The 15,745-nt window shown below is 40.7% G+C and overlaps 1 protein-coding gene across 1 annotated transcript in view; it reads left to right on the forward strand.

Moving 5' to 3' along the window:
- LOC128624630 (ephrin type-A receptor 7-like) overlaps window positions 1-15,446 on the forward strand; it is a 122,514-nt gene extending 107,068 nt beyond the window's left edge. Inside the window, exons 9-17 of the mRNA XM_053652325.1 lie at window positions 3,471-3,526; window positions 4,429-4,554; window positions 5,243-5,428; window positions 8,410-8,471; window positions 8,675-8,878; window positions 9,122-9,274; window positions 13,424-13,614; window positions 13,924-14,136; window positions 15,080-15,446. Of these exons, the coding sequence (XP_053508300.1) occupies window positions 3,471-3,526; window positions 4,429-4,554; window positions 5,243-5,428; window positions 8,410-8,471; window positions 8,675-8,878; window positions 9,122-9,274; window positions 13,424-13,614; window positions 13,924-14,136; window positions 15,080-15,194 (1,306 nt within the window). The 3' untranslated portion in view covers window positions 15,195-15,446. The remainder of the gene's footprint in view (window positions 1-3,470; window positions 3,527-4,428; window positions 4,555-5,242; window positions 5,429-8,409; window positions 8,472-8,674; window positions 8,879-9,121; window positions 9,275-13,423; window positions 13,615-13,923; window positions 14,137-15,079) is intronic.
- The last annotated feature ends 299 nt before the right edge of the window (window positions 15,447-15,745 follow it).

Below are 15,745 nucleotides of genomic sequence, written 5' to 3' on the forward strand. Positions count from 1 at the left end.
AAACAAAAAAGACTACTATGTGACTACTCGAAACATTTTCAATATGTAGTAGTGCAGTAACTGTATTGCAGTGTAAAATAAAAGGTGAATTTCATTGGATCAAAACCAGCACTCAAGAAAGAAGAAGAGGATGAGAAAAGTCACTGTAGATCTCTACAAGGAACAAAGAACTCTAGTTTCTTTGTTAGATTTTCCACATTTCTCCCTAATTTGGTCTAGGCCAGTTCCAACCCACCAGCCAGCCTCTCCTCTCTCATACAACACACTCTGAGAAAAGCGCTATCCGCCTCCTTCCACATACATGAGCTGAAAGACGTCCACGATTGGCTAGTGTCGATGTGATTGATAGAGGAGAGTGAGTAATCCCCGCCCATGCAGACAACGTGGTCAGTTTGGCTCTCTTCATCATCAGGATTCGAACTTCGAATTTCGACTCTTTTCGACTCAAACGCGTTTCTGACACAACACTCAGCAGCATAAAACTCTCGCTTTTATACTCACACTTTTATCACTTCTGTAACTGATTTTCTGTTGTGGCCAATCACACGCATTTATGCTAATTATTTACCTGAAGGCAGCTCGTCAAGAAAGGAAAAGATAATAGGACAGAGTTGTGTGTGTAAACAGTGCAGCACTTCCGAGTCCTGTTACAATGTCAGTTACAATGTCCGATCTCACAAGAACGTTCGCTCTCGCGTTACTACGGGACCTGGAAGCCCTGCACTGATTACAGCAGAGGAAGAGGGACGCTGTACACAAACTGAGTCACATAGAACAATGTAACAAAGATGTCTGTAGATTTCTCCTCTCTCGCATCAACACAACACGCATCCGTCGTGGTTCTCTCGTGAATGCTCGTCGGAGATCCATGCGGAAGTGAATATATTTTGTGAATAACGACTTCGTTTTAGTTGTTTTGTGCACACAAAGCATTCGCATCGCTTCATAAAATTGGGGTTAAACCACTGAAATCACATGGGTTTCTTTTACGATGCCTTTAAGAACTTTTTGAGTTTGAAAGTTTGGTTACTGGACTGTAAATGGAGGGATAGAAATCTCCCAGGTTTCATTCAAAATGTCTTCATTTGTGTTCCAAAGATGAAGGAAAGTATTATGGGTTTAGAATGACATAAGTGTGAGTAATTGATGACAGAACTTTCATTTTTGGGTGAACTATCCCTTTATTTATTCATTCAAAACAAACATCTCAGTCAAAAGTGATATAATATAATATATCTATATATATATTATATATAATATATATAGATATTATATATATATTATAATATATTATAATATATATTATATAATATATATATATATATATATAATATATAATATAAAGTACCACTTAAAACTGTCTTATGTACAGCCCACTGAAAAACCCATTAATGGTTAAGTGTTCACCGTAACTGCTGTTATCATTCAGTGTTGTTGCTCACCGAACTGGATCTTTGTAATTCAGGAATTTTAGTTCATTTTCAAGGACTTGCTGCCATTTTTCCCGAGTGTTTGGTGAAAAGAAAACACTGTATTCAAGCCTAGGAGCGGTTCCTGCTCTGGTTTCTGGTCCTCTTTAAAATGGTGGCCCTGGACTGGCTTTAACTAACTGTGGAACTTTTCAGGTCTGGTTAGCTATCCTCTCTCATTGCTTACTTCGTTACTCCCTGTTTCAGGTTTCATGATGTTTGATAAAGGGTTGTTCTGGCCAGAGAAAGAAACGGAACATCTTCCTGACATAGAAAAACCAGACTTTCACAGGACTTAGTTGTGGTGTGAGTGAACATTGTATAAAACACATGTCTGCTGATGTCATGGCTTCTCTTTGTAGGTGTTCCTGCAGGATGACATGCCATGCATTAAAAAAGTGCTGTTCTTCACCACTTGAGTGTTCGTACCAAATGAAAAAACAAAACAATAAACAGGTGAACACTATGTGAAAGTAAATCTGCAGTTATGAGCCCAGAATCGGTCCGGGGTGTGGACTCGAGTACTCGGACTGAGTGTGAAAACTTATCAGCTGAATATCTCTTGTTTTGTGACTGTGAGGCTGAAACCATTTACATTTAATCCTTTTTTTCCCCACCAACCTCTAATGTGCTCTCAACCAAAATGAAATGCATGCCTCATCTCAAGCGTAGTCCCTGTGAGGCTCTGGAACGAGAGGACATGAATATTGAATGTGCTTCTTGCTGCGACAGGAAGCCAGTGGAGTGACCTCAGTGGGGGGTGACATGAGAGAACTTCGGGGAGATGATTAACCGGGCTAGGAGAAGCACCCTGAATGATCTGTGGAGGTGCTATCGCTTATGAGAGAGCTGTGCAAGTCACAGCTGGAAACTCGAACTAGAAAGTTCTAGAAATCCTACAGTATAGTATCAGACCAGTATGGTGTTGGGAAGGATCGTATTCTTCTGAGATTTTGAAGAAGGAGTCTGGTGGTTGGAGAAGGTTGGAGATGACATAATCAGATTCCCAAAACTTCACCCTGAAAGATGTGCTTATTATTCTTTATAATTAACACGTGATCTTGAACTACAGTTTCCTGCTTTACCCATAATACCTTTTATCCCTGCCTTTTATTCATCTCTTCCTAAAGAGTGATGCAGCGGTGCTTTAGTCTGTCCAGCTCTCTCGCCTTCTCATGTGTGCTCAGTCTACTCAAATCAGATTCAACTTTCATACCAACACCACCGCCATCACGCCCATCATCTGTTCGATCGCTAACTAGCCAAGCCGAGTCTTCTTTGTTGTTTCTTCTTTTTTTTATAGAAAAAGTTGCTTCTTCTGAGGCATTTGATCATTTTATATATATATATATATATATATATATAAAATATATGATATAATATAATATAATATGTCTCCTCCATCGAAAGGCAGACATGTATTCTCTTTCTTTTTATTTCCCCTCCGTACAGAGAGATTTCCTGGCTTTTATTCCCCGCTGTAGTGGAGATGTGGGTTAGAAGCCCATCAAATCCTCCACAGCGGTTTTGTCCAAGTCCATTTTACTGAGCACTCGAGATGGAGGAAAGCTACAGGAGGCTAATATCGTCCTGCTGCAGAGTATAAAATGCTTTTCAGCTTGTGGTTTTGCTAGATTTATTCAACGAAATGAATAACTTCTCAAAAAATAAAAAATGACGCACAGTGACTGCTCGCTGAGGTCTAACACGGTTCGTATTTTGTTACTCGGGTAAAATAGTAACCTCGAAGCAAATGAAGGCGTAAGATTTTAGTTTTTGTGAAAAATGAGACTGAAGAAAGAAAAAAAATTCACCTGTAAAATATGGTGTTAAGCTGCTGAGATTCTGTGAAGTGCTGTAGTTTATTTACTGAAGCTTTTTAACCGTGATGACATACTGCAAGTGTCTGAGTCATGATCCAACATGCTCTACTGACAAAAGAGGAAAGCTATAGGAAACTAAAAATGATTTAAATCATATTCTCCTTTTCCCCCCCAACAGACAGTGTGGCTACAGTAAAGCCAACCAGGAGGGAGATGAGGAGCTTTACTTCCAGTGTGAGTAGAAATTGGAGAAGATACGAGACTGCATGTTTGCATAATTTGTAATCATGTGATTTAACAGAGTTGATGTAAGTGTATTGGTAATGCACAAAAACACTGAGGAGGAGAAGAGAGATGCTGGGAAACAAATGACCGTGTTATACACCTGGAGGATTAAAAGCTCTGTCCACTAGGGGGCAGACTTCTTTGCCCGTTCTCTGAATTTAACACATTAGAGAGTAGCTAGTACTCTTGGCTTACTTTGCTAATCTAATCTGATAAAGACGCTAGCATGAAGGTGGGCACATGTCATGTAAATAAAAAACTAAAGTGGCGTGTTTGCATCATATAGTGCACCTTAGGCTATACATTTTGGCTACAAAAAAACAATTTTTTATCATCAGGACAAAAAAAAAAGACGGGTCACGCCCACAAGTGACAGAAAATTTCGTCTTGCATACACATAGTTTATAGCATAACGGCATTATTGTGAGAACTATGTACTCTCTCATTCTCACACACACACACTCTCTCTTTCTCTCTCTCTCACACACAAACATACACACACACACTGATGTCTTCTGTGCTACAGTAACACTGACAGCACCCATTTTTATTTTGTTAAATTTATTCCTCCATCTGTTCCCTGATTGGACTTTATATAATTTTCCCTTTTTCACATTGAGGATGGTGGTTTTCCCAAGGCGGGCTTCTGTGTGACCTAGAAACACTTTCACGAGCGTCAGCATGCAGAGTGTGTGTGTGTATGGGCACAGTGCTTTGTAAAATGAAGCATTTAACTGAATATTAAAATATTATTCAAATGAAGTCGTGCATGTGTATGATTTTGTTGGTAATCAGACAAACTTAGAGGTTCAGAGTTAATCAGTGACGTGACCCGTTTGCTTCCTGTTCAGTCAAGATCCCGACCCGGAGGACGTACATTGACCCAGAGACATGTGAAGACCTACTGCAGGCTGTTCACACCTTCGCCAAAGAGCTCGACAATTCCAGCGTCAAGATCGACAGGATCGTTCACACGGGTAAAATATCTCGGCTTCGACCCGTTCCTGTCCGTCCACATCGGGACACGCGGCCTATATGCTCCACTCACACTCGTGGGGCCAAAATCAGAAAGTTTTATTTGTTTATTTTTAAATGCTCTTACATGAAAGTTCATCTTTCATTTACACACCTAGTCCCCTAAAACATGTGATATTAAACCATTAAAATATTAGTCAAGTAATAAATTGCTAAAAAAAAAAAAAAAAAGAAGAAGACAAAAGCAGCACAGAACCACCTCCACACCTGCACCTCTTCGTTAACATGTTATGAATATACATGAATATGCAAATTAGAACCGCACCCACTATATTACTGCCTCCCCAAATGGCCCAGTGTCTTAACAGTCATTGCTTCAAAGTTTTGGCTTAAATAGTCATTTTTATGAGCGTTAGCTAAACTAAATAGCTAGCAATATTAGCATGCAGATTCTTTGGGTGAACGTGTTTACAATTTTCCTGATTGATAGCTTGAATTTGATTTTCTGGAAGAGCGAAATCACCAAATTGAGCGTATATGTGTCTCTGCCCCCAAGTTACATTTATAAAGACGAACACAGATAAAATGGACAAGCAATTAGTAATTTTTTATTTAGTAAACTTTAATTACCAAACGTTTGCTTCTTTTTAGACAGTTATCATGATGTTAATAAATTTGTACCCCCTGTAGGTGATTTTGGTGAGGTATGCCGTGGCTGCCTGAAGCTGCCCAGTAAGCGCGAGCTGCCGGTGGCCATCAAGACGCTGCGGAGCGGTTGCTCAGAGAAACAGCGGCGCTCGTTCCTTTCTGAGGCGGGAATCCTGGGTCAGTTCGACCATGCCAACATCATCCGCCTCGAGGGGGTCATCACCAGAGGTGAGTACGGAGAGAGAGAGAGAGAGAGTGAGTCAGGGAAGCAGGAATGTGATGAAGCAGATTTGATCTGGAATTTTAAGTCATTTGTGTCACTGGTAACATGAACGCATCCTAAATAATGTTCAGTTTTTGCAGAAGTTTGTAAAATTGAGAAATATTCAATGATTTAAAACAAACAAAAAAAGTGTTTAATAAGCAGCAAGAAGAAAACAGAATATTCATGTTGTATAAATGGAGTGTTTAAGAAATAAAAACATGTCTTATAAAGTGTATGATATTTAATAACTAGACAAATGGTCCAGCCGTAGTGGAAAGCAAACGGATCATCAAGGAAGTGAAATATGGTGTAGATTAAGAGAAAGATAGAAGATGGATGTGAAGAATGGATTGGATGTCCTTCTCCCAGCGAAATAAAATTAAATAGACTCAGTAATGCACTATAAAAACAGACGAATACAGCAGTTCCTCTTCTGCAAGTAATGAAGATGTCCTGGAAGGTTCCTCTAAGTAAGGAAGGAGAAATTCGGACGATGATGGAGATCCACACAGCCAGATTGCCGTGTCAGAGAAAAGGCAGACAAGTGGACAGATGCTTTTTGTCCTTGAAGATGTAAAGAGAGATAAAAAAAAAAGAGTTAATGGGTCGATTTGGAGGAACTGCTATCTGCGTCAGTCCTCTCTCTGAGCTTTTCTCACAAAAACAGACATAAATTGTGTTAAAAAGCAAAACAAGAGACAAAACAAGCAACGACAAGCTGCATGTTCTGGACTGGGGGATTAGTGGAATATTAATCCCCAAAACACAAGAATAATGCTCTTAGAGAGTAAAACCCAATCAGATGAAATAAATGAGAAACTGATACTAGCAATGATATTAATCTGGTTTTAATAATCTGTGCATGGGATTTTGTTGTTTCTTTTAAATGTTAGATGTTGTGAATGATGGACGTTAATGATAAAAGTTAAACAAGCTTAAATTACAGTTTGAATACAAAAAAGGGAAAGAAACCTGGTTCCCCAAGGGTTCTTTGGGTGGTTAAGGATCATAGCTATTGAAGAAGCCCCTAGTGTACCATAAAGTAAAGGATACTCGCAAGACATGTTTGGTGTCTGAAGGTTGCTTTTTTAGGTTTTCAAAAAAGGTTCTTGCGGAAGGTTCTTTGGACAGTCACGTGTTCTAGCGCTTGAAGAGGTTCTACCTTTTGTTCAAGGGCAAAATGAAGAACTTTCTAGAGTGCCACTGTTTTAGTGTCACTCCAACGCTCATGTAGCTAACAAGTAATGCTTTCTCACAATGTAGTGGAGGTGTGTTTTGTGTGTGAAGGTTGCTTATTAATTTCACACAGGTTCCTCACGGGTTCTTTGGATGGTTATAGAACAAACCTTTTCTGTTGAATGGACAACATGAAGAACACCTAAGGTTCCAGGTGGCACCTTTTAAATGATCGCGCAAGGCTAACATAGGTAACAAGTATTGGATATTCGCATTGGATTCAAGACGTGTTTGGTGTCTGAAGGTTTCTTTTTCAATTTTGCACTGGAGCGACACTCTTAAAATAGGTTCCTCAGGGGTTCTTTGGCTGGTTAATGGTTTTAGCATTTGAAAGGGTTCTACGCTGAACCTTTTCTGTTGATGGTAAAAAAAAATTATCATTTTGTAAGCGCACACACATTTATGAAATTATTTGGTGGTGGGATCTTCTAGGATCATTTTAAGCAGCTTATGAAATATGTAGAAATATGCATCAGTTGTGATTATTTATATTGGTATCGCATGAAACTAAAAAAATAGATGGCGGAAAAAAAAGAAATATACACAGAGTTCACCAGACTCCCAGTATAGGGTCTGAAGGTTGTTTTTTTTTTTTAGTTCCATACTGGTTCCTTGATGGTTTTTGTTTTGGATGATTAAGGGTTCTAGCTGTTGAACTTTCATTCTTTTGGAGTCAGATGGAGTTACTGGACATTTCTCCAAAAGTTTAACTAACGTGTAAACTTGGTTTATTTGGGTATATTTTTGGCCTGGGTTGAGTAATCGGCTTCCTGCATGCAGCTGGTTTCCCCGCTTCACACTGTAATCATTCTCCTGTCGTTTATCTTCTCCTCAACCCTTCCATCGTCTTCCCACCACCTGCAATCTCTCCATCTGTCATTCCGCCCACCTGTTGTCTCCAAACCATGGGGATGAGCCTGGAGCTGATTAACCAGCAGGAGGCACTATAATTAGTCCAATGTGATAGGATGTCATTTCTCAGACGGACAATAGATCTTTTCATTGATGAGGTCACGCTAGTGGAGAACAGATCTTGGATCTCTGTGGTCAGTCTGAAAGAGGTTAGATGTTCTCTTTGGTTGCTTTGCCCAGGTTGTGGTCACTCCAATGGCAAATAGATCTTGTTAGTGGTAGGTTAGCCAATTTGTGATCACTCTAATAGAGGTTAGATCTTCTCCTTGGTAGTGTTGCTGAGATGTGGTCACTCTGATAGAATAAAGGTGTGATCATTAGTCACTTTTTTTATGTTGTGGTTGCTCTGATGGAGGATGGATGCTCTAATTGCTAGCTGAGCCAGGATGGAGGGAGTTTGTCATTCATCATGGCACTGGTTCAGATGCCGACAGCTCGTCAGTGCAGTGTGGGTGATGGAGGAGTTTTCTCCATCACAGCATGTGTGTGCTTCTCCCTCCCTCTCCACCTGCTTAATGGCCCGTTGCCTTCTTTTTCTCACTTCTATGAGCCACAAGTCTTTTTTCAGCACACACACACACGCACGCACACACACACGCACAGATCTGTGACTTGTCGGTGGCTCTCAGCAGGTCGAGCCTGGAGATGAACGATGGAGGTGTGAGTCACTGAGCTGCATGAGGCTGTAGTTTAGCCAGGCCTTTATTAACACACACACACACACACACACACACACACACACACCGTATAGATATACTAAGTACTTTTCTCATGCCCCATGTGTCTGTTCATGCAGGTAATACAATGATGATTGTGATGGAGTGTATGGCCAATGGTGCCCTGGATTCTTTTCTACGGGTTAGTACTCGGTGTGTGTGTGTGTGTGTGTGTGTGTGTGTGTGTTTGTGTGTGTGTGTTTTCCACTCTTTGTGGAGACCAAATATGTCTTTTTTCTTCTTCTTCTTTCTCCCCTGATTTCCTGCTAACCTTTTCTACATAATACATAATTAGATTGAGGTTGGGTGTGAAATTGCCTTGTGTGTATGTGTGTGTTTTTACAGAAACATGAAGGTCAGCTCAGCGTGCTCCAGCTGGTGGACTTGCTGAGCGCTGTGGCATCAGGGATGAAGTACCTGACTGAGATGGGGTTCATCCACCGGCGCCTCGCAGCCCACAAAGTGCTGATCAACAGCAGCCTGGCGTGTAAAGTCTCCGGCTTCAGACCTTTACAGGAGGACAAGTTGGAGGCTGTTTACACCACACTGGTGAGAGGGGGGAAAAAAAACCCTGTAATACTCCTTATAGCATGAGAATCCAGGCTCCGCCCCTCCCCAAACAACTCCCAACTCCCGATGAATCATGTTCATCACACTGGATACGAACAAATTTATTCTTAAATCTTAAATGTGGTGTTCATGAGAATCCATTTAGTTAAATTTTTAAACATTATCTTAGCTGTGTGTGTGTGTGTGTGTGTGTGTGTGTGTGTGTGTGTGTGTGTGTGTCAGCATGGTGGGAAGAGTGTGGTGTTATGGACGGCCCCTGAGGCGATCCAGTACCGCAGATACAGCTCTGCCTCCGATGTCTGGAGCTTCGGCATCGTCATGTGGGAGGTGATGTCTTTCGGCGAGAGGCCTTACTGGGACATGGGCAGCCAAGACGTAAGTTCATTCACCTCTCTCTCTCTCTTACTCTCACTCTCTCTAGGTCTCTCTCTCTCTCTCTCTCTCTCTCTCTCTCTCTGTCTCTCTAGGTCTTTCACTCTCTCTCTTTCTCGCTCACTCTCTCTCTCTCTCTCTCTTTCTCTCTCACTCTGTCTCACTCTCTCTCTCGTGCTCTCTCTCTGTCTCGCTATCTCTCTCTCTCTCTCTCTCTCTCTCTCTCTGTCTCTCTAGGTCTCTCACTTTCTCTCTGTCTCGTTCACTCTCTCTCACTCTCTCTCTTTCTCGCTCTCTCGCTCTCTCTCTCTGTCTCTCTAGGTCTCTCTCTTGCTCTGTCTCTCTCCCTCTCTGTCTGTCTCTCTAGGTCTCTGTCTCACTGTGTGTGTGTGTCTCTCTCTCTCTGTGTCTCTCTGTCTGTCTCTCTCTTTCTCTCTCTCTGTCAGTATCTCTCCCCCTCTCTGTGTCTCTCTGTCTCTCTCTCTCTGTGTCTCTCTTTATGTGACTCTGTCTCTCTCTCTATCTGTCTCGTTTTCTCTCTCTCTGTCTGTATTTCTCTCTGGGCATGTGTCTCTTTATCTCTCTTTATCTGTCTAGCTGTCTGTCTCTCTACTGAGTGCAAAAGTTTGCTTACCCTTAACCATAAAACAAAGCCAAATTTGATTTATTGCAACACCACCCTTAGTGCACAGTTGTGTACAGTGTCATGTTTATTCATTATTACAGGCAGATCTTAATTTGAGCCGGATCCTGCCAGAACACGACCAGCACCTCCATAATATAGCACAACTGCATTCCAGAACCTTTTGTGTCGATCCAACACCTCTGCAGCTGACTGTTTAAAGTCTCATGCAGCAGTATTCTCAAAACAAATAGTTTTAGTTTTTAATTCACCCAAAGTAAAATAGAACAACAACAAAAACTGCAATAAAAATGCTAATCTTATATTACTGCTGCTGAAATATTGCTAATAGCCTCTTTCGCATAATGTAATAATTTCAAGTTCAAAGGTCATCTGAATTCGTTGACACGAAGCGAAGCCAACAGTTGCATAGCATGTGCTGTAGAGTGGGTCAACAGCATTTTTTTAAGAATACAAACAATGACAGTGAGAAAATGGAGCAAAATACTAAAAAGGCATGTGTCTAAGAGAGCGAGCGACCAGCGGGTCACTGATAAAGCAGTTTGGCGACCATTCCAACAACTAGCAGTGATAACACTATAACCTGATAATGGAAGATTTTTATAAGCGCTTGCAAGGCTAAATGTGGTCAACCTGCGCATGGCTTTGAAAGTGAGATTGACTGCCTGAATTAGATAAAGTTATCAGCACACTCCATTCAGGTTTTTAGGGAGTACAGGGACTTAAATACACTAAAAGTTCCAGAAGGTCCGAGGCAGTTGTTGGCTACTTTGTGAATAGCCTATGGTATACCCATTTCCAGTGGAGCGCGAGCGGGGTTTCACCAAAATGAATCTCATTTGTCGCTCGCAGCGTGCACCCCTTCTCATCCCCACCATCTCATCTCGGATGTTTTTGAACATCATGGGTCCACCGCTTACAAAGTTCAATCCTGAGCCATTTGTGCGCATGGATATGTAAGGGACACAGGAAAGAGGAGGAGGACACTGACGTGACAGCTTTGTGGAATATTTTATGTTATGTAAGATGCTTTTTTCTTGATTATGTTGTGAAGTTAGTGTTAGTTTATTGTAAGTAGGCCTACTGTATGAAACGTAGCTTTGTTTACGAAGTGTTTTGGGCAAATGTGTTTTGTTGCTAACTGAGGTGACAGCACATGCAGTAAGTTGATGTACAATCCATAAATGTTTCCCTTTGTACTGAGAATACTCATTGCTATAAACTCGTTAGGTCTCTGTACCAGTGTGATCAGTTTCATAGGCCTACCTATCAGCACTGAATATCGTTCGCTACGTGAGATTCTAGAAGCACGTTTAAGTGTTCAGGGACCGGGACCTTTCGTGTACCACCTGAATCACACCGGCAAAAAGTTGGCTTGACGTTGAACGTTTGATATTTGCAAATTAAGGGACCGTCTCTAAAGTCACACGCGGCATTGGTATACACGTTTCTAACTTCAATAGCATTTGAAGAGAATGACTTTCAGTCACACAACCAACTGGAAAGTGTTCATGTGTGTGTCGGATATAAATCACACCTTTTAGATTTGTATATTTAATAAAATAATTCCGCAAATCCTTTGTAAATATTGCTATGTATTTCACTACTGAATGGACTTGTACACAAAATATACCATAATTTAAAGCTCAATAGCATTTGAAGGGAATGACTTATAGTCACAAAACCAACTGTACAGTGTTCCTGCATGTGTCAGCTATGATGCATATCTTTTAGATTTTTGATATTTATTTAAAAAAAAATGTCAAATTATATCTAAACATTGTAATGTTTTTATACCCTATGGACTCATACACAAAATATACCATAATTTAAAGCTATTGATAGCATTTGATGAGAATGGCTTACAGTCATCCAACCAACTGTATATTGTTCATGTAGGTGTCAGGTATATAATGCACATCTTTTAGATTTGTGATATTTATTAAAAGAAACTGTCAAATCATATCTAAACATTGTGATGTTTTATACCGTATTTGCTAGTTTATTTGATTAAATATCACAAATCTAAAAGGTGTGCGTTATAGCTGACACCCACATGAACACTTTACAGTTGGCTTTGTGACTGTAAATCATTCCCTTCAAATTCTATTGAGCTTTCAGTTATGGTATATTTTGTGTACGAGTCCATACGGTGTAAAATCAGCGTTTAGATATGATTTGACAGGGCCATAACGTGTCATGTGATGTTATTACAAACACATTCAGTCAAAGCCGTCTTCGATTCATGTGTGTCGAACATGCGTACAGCTAAAAGGTCTCATTTACCAACAAACATCACTGCGAAAGACAATTTCAGCTGCAACAAGCATAAAATAACTCTTGATATGATGGCAAAAGTTTGCATCCCTCTTCAAGAACATGATAGAAATATTCTCCAATAATCCATTCGTTATTATGGCGTGGACACTAATGTCCGCTCATTAGCTTCGTAACTGCCTCCAAAGCGTTCAGACTGAGAGAAATCATTTTCCAATGATTGGTAATTGTAAACGTTTTTCACCTGTAAAAGATGGAAAACTGCAGGAAGTTTGATTAAAATCTGCTTTAATACTCGTCCCGTTGCTGGGAATGAAACCGCGTTTAAAGCCGTGATTATGATTTCACCAACACAAAAGCGCAGAGCTCTTTGTAAATCGAGGTGAACCGCGTGCTTTGAGCCTCCGTCGTCTCTGTTTCCGTTGTTTCTGACACACAGAGTCTCTGTGAATAATTACTTTTGCTCAGCCATACATCTGACCTGGAGGTTAAACGCCACGCCGGTCTCAGGTGCTCTTTAATTGAAGCCTTTTCAGGTTTGGAACGGTGTTGATATAATGGTGGGGGTGAAATCTGCCTCGAATTTGTGTCTGAACGAAATGAAGGTTAAATGAAGGTGCGATGAGGTTCTGGAGGGGTTTTCATTACTCTGAAGGATTATCATGTCTGAGGTAGTCGACAATTCTATTGTAGTAAACAGAGTTATTTATGTTGAGTCGTCTAATTGCACCATATTTTTGAATAGCACAATTGTTTGTTTTTATTATTTGAAAAAATATATTGTTAGTATTAATGTGCGCTATTTAAGTTACAACTGGACAAGTAGCACTGTAAAAAAAAAAAAAAAAAAACAATAAGAAGAAGCGTTTAACATGAAAACTAATGTACGTTGGTTTAAACTTTGATTCCAAACAAGTTTTTAAAGAAAAGATTTTATCATCAAATCATCAGTGTTGACATGTGCAAACCTTAAAACAGAAACAAAGACGCTACTGAGGTTAAACTTTTGTACAAAAGGTTTCTACATTTTTATGGTATCGTAACAAAATACAGAAACGAAGAATTAATAGAGAATTAAATGAAGATTTTACACTACACTAAATGAGAATCTCGTCCTTAATAAGAAAACTGAATTTGACATTTAGGATGTTTTTATGTACTACGAAGTCATGACCACTGAACACATACACATTCTCCATCATGGTGTATTCGTGTGTGTGTGTGTGTTGTAGGTGATCAAAGCAATCGAGGACGGTTTCCGGTTGCCAGCTCCTCTGAACTGTCCCACGTCTCTGCACCAGTTGATGCTGGACTGCTGGCAGAAGGAGAGGACGGAGAGGCCGAGCTTCACTCAGATCCACAGCGCTCTCAGCAAAACCATGCGCAGCCCAGACAACATCGGCTCGTCCACGTTAACACACCGGTACCGTGGGGTTGTCAGTAGAGTAATTAACATTAATCTCAGTCGCTAGATTAAGATTAAATAAAAGAGTGTATCCGATAATGCGCTGCAATTGCAGGTATCAGTGCAGTACTGACAGAATGGAGATTAAGATATTTGAGGTGTGCAAACTTTTGTATTTAACTGAAGTCCACTATGTGCACTTTATTTTTCATGACGTCCTCACGGTTTGTTTTGCTAGCGTGACATCAGAGCGGACAGCGTTGCTAATTTATATGGTCACTCACATCGTGTGCAGAAAGTTTTAAACAACTCTTTTCCTCTTTGTAGGACACTTGCCTCGTCCTCCATCTCTCTGGCCGAGAGGACGATGGCCGACAGGACGCTGGTGGAGAGGACGCTGGCCGAAAGAACCCTTCCATCATTCCCTTCATTAAGTTCTGTAGGCGAGTGGCTGGAGGCGGTGGATATGGGTCGCTACAAAGACAACTTCACCGCCGCAGGGTACTGTTACCTGGAGTCCGTCGCCCGCATGAATGTCCAGTAAGTAACATCTGTCGGTGCTTTGTAACTTTCAGAGGGAAAGCTGTAACTTTATGTTTCAAGGAGTTTACTCTTCTTTGCAGTCTCCCGGTAACATGCATAAGTTTTTTCTTATTAACTTCAAGAGAGGTAAAAAAGACAGGATGGTGAGGGAACGAATGTTTATAGCTGGTATGACATAAATGAGAACAGAACGGGAGCTAACTTGTTTTGCCGACTTTCCACAACATTAAGTGTAACAATATACGGTAAAAAAAGTCATTCATTAAAGTGCACCTATTATAGTTTTTCAAATATTACCTTTTCATGTAGTGTATTATAGAGCTGTTTGTGAATGTAAAAAAAAGTCTGCAAACTTTCACAAATCAAAATTATTGACTCCCAAAAGAATGAACCGATTCTGATCAGCTGACACGAGTCGTCAGTAATTCCAGACTTACTTCCTGTACTAACCTACGTACGCTTGTAACAAAAAGATCTTCATTGGCTGCTCGTGAACAGACTGAATCATGTTATGGTAGTGGGCGTTTCCTTTTTGAAACATGCTGACAGCGGTAGACCAATCACAACCGACTGGGACATCTGACCAATCAGAGCAGAGTATGCTCTCTGAAAGGAGGAGTTTAGAGTGAATCCTTTAGAACGGATCATTTTTAACACTGGGGGAAAAGTAATGCTGCAGTTCAAATTATGAGCACATTAAAGTGTTTTTTGACCTTGAATGCATGTAAATCTATTGTATGAGACCTTTAAAACAAAATTAGGCACATTTCAAAACCATAATAGGTGCGCTTTAATAAATAAACATTTTTAATTTGGTGTAAGAGTAATAAAACACATCCAGACACCTCGAGATGATGGTAAGAGTAATTCTACTTGGATAATTTTCCTATAAAAGTACAATCTCGTGTGCGTGTGTGTATGTGTGTGTGTGTGTCTACAGGGACGTCCTCAGTCTAGGTATCACCTCTGTGGAGCATCAGAAGCAGCTGCTGTCGGCCATTCAGACTCTCAGAGCACAAGTCATCCAGATGCACGGCCGTGGAGTGCAAGTTTAACATACACACACTCACACACACACTCTCTCTCTCTCTCTCTCTCTCTCTCTCTCACACACACACACGCATACACACACACATACACGCTCCAGACAGAGAGGACATGAAGAGACACCACTGGACACCACTGTTCATCCACCAATAAACAAGGAGGATGGAACCTAAGTTGGTCATGTAACCTAAAAACTCCACCATGACGGTGGAGATAACGGAATGGTTCAGTCCGCTCTCATCACTTCATCCCAATCCGCCTACCAGTTCCACTGACCTGGGAACGGTGGCGTAACATTACACGTGTTCTGTTTCACTCCAGGGCCTTGAGACTCTTTACTGACCTGAGAACAGCATCAATTCGCTAACTCCGACACTGACGTAGCCACTGCTCTTCCTCTACAGCAGAAACTTTCAGAACCTTCAGGAATGAAAAAATCAAAAATTAAATCGAACAAATGGGAATATGAGACGATCCAAAATCGCATTTTCTCACATTTTGTGTGTGTGAACTTTATTTATGTGTCCTTCCATCCACGGCTTCCTCTCCGTCTTAATCC

The sequence above is a fragment of the Ictalurus furcatus genome, chromosome 2, assembly GCF_023375685.1.
Source record: "Ictalurus furcatus strain D&B chromosome 2, Billie_1.0, whole genome shotgun sequence".
In the NCBI taxonomy this organism is placed as follows: Eukaryota; Metazoa; Chordata; class Actinopteri; order Siluriformes; family Ictaluridae; genus Ictalurus; species Ictalurus furcatus.